This window comes from Aphanomyces invadans (genome assembly GCF_000520115.1).
Source record: "Aphanomyces invadans strain NJM9701 unplaced genomic scaffold supercont1.11, whole genome shotgun sequence".
Taxonomy (NCBI): Eukaryota; Oomycota; class Saprolegniomycetes; order Saprolegniales; family Verrucalvaceae; genus Aphanomyces; species Aphanomyces invadans.
The window spans coordinates 1,470,636-1,475,720 of NW_008580156.1; the positions used below are offsets into that span (position 1 = coordinate 1,470,636).

Below are 5,085 nucleotides of genomic sequence, written 5' to 3' on the forward strand. Positions count from 1 at the left end.
TCAATTGCATACAATGCGTAAGATAAAACATTTTGAGCAGGAAAGCGAAATGAATAATGATGGCTCTGTTGTATGCAATGAGTTTCCAATAAATGAATCAATGAATCTCAACGAATTAGCATTTTTGAATTTGCTACTCGGTTGCATACTCAAGTTAAATATAATCAAGCAAATGCAATACAATTATCTATTTCTTACTATAAATGGATACTTCTGGGAGTGCACGAACGTCGACTGCCGGCTGCATCGACGATGCCGACAGCGCCAGTGCGGACGTCGTCAGCAAGTTGTCGTGGGACGCCTGGGTCACGGCGTTGGTCGGGCGGACAGGGTTGTCTAGCGATGCTGCAGCGGCCGGGAAGGTGCGCGCGCTACTCCGCCACTTTTGCTTCGTAGGTTGAGGTTGTCAACCGGATTATCGTTCGGACCCTGAAGGCCCTGTGCAGCGAACTACGTTTGCAGCCTTCCGGTTGGCCGGCGCTACTGCCTATGGTGCAGAGTGCCCTAAACCAGCAGCCTGCAGACCGTCTGGATGGGATAGCACCGATCACAGCGTTCACCGGTTTGCCTGCGACGCCCCCCTTGGTTGGTCTGGCCCACCAGGATATTGTCCAGGACTTGTCCATCGATTGGGTCAAGTCAGAGGCAATACGTCATATCACTGAGCTTGCTGAAGCCCTCGCTGTGATGCACAAGCATGTTGCCGAGACAGCTGCGCAGAAGCGTGCAAAGACCCGAAAGTACCGATCTGGACGACGCGCTGTCAAGTTCGAGAATTTTTCACTGGGAGACGTCGTCCTAGTGGCTAGAGCGCTGCAGCACCCTGGCAAGCTTACGTTGCGTTGGAAGGGACCATACCGTGTCGTGAAGGTGGTATCGGACCACCTGATGGAGGTGCAGCAGCTTGTGCCACCCGGCGCCACGTCATTGCACCGTACATGTCGACTGCGCATGTACTGTGAAGGCGGGAGAGAAGTTGATGAAGACCTGACGGCGCAGATTGTGTTTGGTGATGACGGATTTTAAGTTGAAGAATTACAAGACTTGAGCATGCACAGCGGCGCTTGGCAAGTGAAGATCAAGTGGCTCGGCTTGGACGAAGCGGAGTCGTCCTGGGAGCCAGCATTGTCGATCTATGCAGACGTGCCGGTGCTGTTTCGTCGTTGTGTCCTCGACAAGAGCGACGAAGATGGCGTCAGCGAGATGGTCGAGGACATCGAGCGTGCATGTGGCAACTCTGTAGGGGGGAAGTGTTCTCGGCTTGGCCTCGATGTCGACTGCACGTGCGAATGTGTGTGCAGCCGAGCAATGGTCCTGGTTTGCCAGGATGACAGGATTATGTTCCAGGGTCCTAGCGTCCGGATGCTGTACTGCATTGAGTGTGTAGTGAGGGGACATCACTACTGACTGCGAAGTGAGGGAGGTAGCTTGGTAATGAAGTCACTTTTGGATTTGTCGTCGAGGTCGCCGTTGTAACAGGGCAAGCCGTCGATTACGAACACCGGCGCAAGACAACACATGGTCAGCCGGGTGGTGGACGCCCTCGGCAGCGATCTCCTTGCCCAATCATACGGCTTTAGACTTAAAGAAGAAACACTTCTTGGTGTACAGTTTCAATTCAAACTTCGTACACTGCTTGAGCACAGCTTCAAAGGCGTCAAGCTGGAACTTTCTGTCCTGGCCGTAACCGAGAACATCATCGATGCAACACCGCACATTCTTGTGCAATAGGTCACCTAAGATTTTGCTGGCAACCAACTGGCAAAACGCCACGGCGCCGGTTTGCCCCATGAGCAAACGGATCGACTTATACACGCCGTGACCAAGTTGATGGAACTGTCCGCCAGATGCCACAACGGGTACATCGGCGAGATCCCAATCTCCTCTACGTTGACGAACCTTTCCTAGGAACTCGGTGGGCGTAAACCCACGTAGGCACGTGTTTGACCACAAAATCTTTGGCTCGGGATCGTTGTCATTGTCCCTCATACGCACACGGCGTAACACTAGCGGGTCACTCGGCGTGGTGAACGTCTATGTCTTGAATCAGACTTGGCTGTTGACATGCATCGGCTCGCTCTCATCACCAAACAGCTATAGGTCCAGCGGCTCTGCGTCTTTGACGTCTGATGTGCCACCAGCCTTGCTCGACGCATCCAACTGTCCTTGAGTCATGATGGACACATCGGATCCGGTATCGAATAAAGGCGCGAGCAGCGACAACATTCCGTCAATCCGCACAGCCGCGTTGTCTATTTACATAGGTAAATTGCACTGGGATTCGTCTGTGTCTTCTCGATACATTTGGCACCACCTTGTTTAACTTGCGCGACTTCACCTAGCCATTGGACGAAGAGTTCGTTGGTTGTTTGGGAACTTAGCAATTATATCGTCAATCGCAACATTATGGGGACCTGACACATATACTACTCAGTCCCGGTTAGTTTGTACCATATTTACTACTATTGTCGGGGCCAATTGGGATCGCGCACGGGCAATACGGATTGTAATATAAATATGATAGAATACGAATATCAAGATACTAAGATGAGTGGCGTGTAGGCTGTGAGAGCAGCATTATTTAGCACACTTCAGGACACATTTAGCATCAGTGTGGGGCGAGTTATGAATAAAAAACACCAGCTCTCAGCAGCCGAAAAGTACTTGGTTGTAAAATGCCATGGTGAAGAACCGCGTGGCAATGCGTCCATCGAAGAACGTCGCGGAGCTCGAGGAACGTCTATGGACGTTGTTTGGAGAGGTGAACAGTTATGATTGGGTGTCGTCCTACCGTAAGGCGCAGAACTACGAGGATAGATACGAGGCACTTGATGAAGACGTTGCCTTTGTCTCGAGCGGCGAGCAAGAGGATAGCTTCGGTGGGTCTTCCATTGGCAGTGATTAAAACGTTGTTTAACCTGATGCGTTTTTATATAAAACCTTCCATATTACCTATACTTCACCTAAGCCTGGTTGGTTTTGTCCAATCAATTCTCCTAAAAATAACCCTATACTCCAACTGGAGATGATTTTCACTTGCCGTTTTTGAACGGTGTATTAATATTCCTTACCATTCTGAATGCGACTTGTTGGCGATTTAGTCGCATCATAAATTGTTTGACGTTTTTTTATATCATCGTTTCGTCGAAATTGGACATCTCCTTGAAGAGTTATGAGGTCTGAAATGGTGACCGATCCCAATCGGCCTTGACAATAGATTTTAGTACACACTGCTGGTGGGAAACCTCTTGAAATTTATATATTGTCTCTCAATAGTCATAACGCTCGATGAAAATATAATGCATATTTTCACTACTTAGTCATGGGACTTCATTAAGGTCCCCAGGAGAATTTCATCTGATAGTCGTGAGGTAAAGTACTCCAAGACTTGTTCTTAAGTGGCTGAGTTACTCTCAACATTGAATGAAGACCTTTTAGTTATTGTTTGGTCCTTATTCATATGTGGTAGCGAAAACTACAGTAAGCGACGGAAAAATGTCCCCAGTGGTACTAGAGAAATATATTGAACCTTGCATCGGCAATAAAATTACCCTCGACGAGAATTGACAGTATTTATATTGAAGCAGCTGACGAATTGAAGTGCAATGTCCACATGATAGGTAAAAAGTGGTCGCTTCATTTCAGAAACGACCGCAACGACCAGCAACAAATACTACTATACTTTAGAAAAGTACGAATATTTCGAATATGAAATTTATTTTCAAGTGACAAGCTACTTTGCAATGGTCCGTGGCAGCGCGTTTTCAAATAGGCGAATAATGATATTACATGGCATGTCCTCCCAAGCTTCAACATTACGCTTAACCACAGAAATGTGTTTTTAGGCTGCAGAAACAATAACCGTCTTTTCGTAAGGCCACTTCTAACGAAAATTGCTCTACAATGGTTCCCTGACACCAAACATTAAAAAAAAGTTGGAGAACACTTGTCGAATTCCTGGTCAAAGGTTCCAAAACTCTAAATCATTCAGACGATACAATTTCATGCGGTTCCACAGACTCAATACAGTCAAGATTGCCAGCTAAAACCACAAGGCTCAATCACGAACTTGAGCAGCTCAGTCAGATATAGTTTCCAGACACTTGTATTCATCCGCGCTATCTCTTTCACGGCGTAAACATGAGCAGTTTTAAGGTATCGATTGACCACCTGGCTTGCAATTCAAGACGGAATGAATTGGTAGCTTTTCGTCATTGGAACGCGCGGAGAGGACGGCTGTAATGATATCGGAGTGCTTTTGTCTCTTGTCAATCTTTGGCGATCTTCCGAATTTGGCAAGAGTCTTTGTTGGAGGCACATCATAGTAAACAGATGTTTCATCCACGTTGATAATGTCACGCGGCGCAGTGTCACGAAACTTGCCCCAAATGCAGCAGCTAATTTCGCCTTGGTCTCGGCAAGAACTGCTTGAGGGCTGCGGTAAACTCAATCGTCGGGTTTATTCGTAGTCGAGTAGTTTTCAAGCAGTCCGTGTGGTGGTTCTTCATGAACGTGACATGGTGACCATGTGGAAGGTAGTGCTCCTCTTTACAGACCGTATCCACAACCTGTAGAGTTCCGACGCAAATGGAAAGGTGTCGTGACGCCCTTGGCCGCCCAGCGTTGCATCGTTTGTTCGTGATGGAGTCCTTTCGGCACAACAAGTTGCGCCACGTTTCCAGTCGATGTTTTAAGTCTTGGCGTAATCTCTGGAGGATATCGTGCTTGTATCGAATCACTCGATGTACTTCTTGTGTTGGGCGTTGGCGTACCTCTTGTAGGCCATGTCTTGACGTTGGTTTGAAGTCAATAATGTTAGATGATGAACCACTCAAAATAGTTTTATGCCCGAAACGTTTTACCCGGTTTTCGTCATCTGCACCGTCACCCGTGTCGTGGTCAGCATGATCGCGGATGTTGCCACGATTTGGGGCCGAATTTGCGTCCAAATCGTGCACTTTTTGCCTTCGAAACCGCGATTTGGACCAAATTTGGGTCCAAATCGTGGGGGTTTTGACGTGGACCTCCCAGATTTGGACCCAGATTGTGTGCAACCTGTATGGGGTCGTCGTGTTGGACCCCCCC

General features: G+C 48.0%; 2 protein-coding genes across 2 annotated transcripts; both read left to right on the forward strand.

Annotated features, from left to right (window-relative positions):
- Positions 1-203: 203 nt before the first annotated feature.
- H310_06548 (hypothetical protein) lies at positions 204-1,026 on the forward strand (the record flags this gene model as incomplete). The annotated part of the gene is made up of 4 exons (XM_008871662.1): positions 204-392; positions 447-492; positions 542-740; positions 810-1,026. 4 exons carry the CDS (start codon positions 204-206, stop codon positions 1,024-1,026), a joined length of 651 nt encoding a protein of 216 aa, XP_008869884.1.
- A 24-nt stretch (positions 1,027-1,050) lies between these two features.
- Positions 1,051-1,407, forward strand: H310_06549 (hypothetical protein; the record flags this gene model as incomplete). The annotated part of the gene is made up of 1 exon (XM_008871663.1): positions 1,051-1,407. One exon carries the CDS (start codon positions 1,051-1,053, stop codon positions 1,405-1,407), a length of 357 nt encoding a protein of 118 aa, XP_008869885.1.
- Between the last annotated feature and the right edge of the window lie 3,678 nt (positions 1,408-5,085).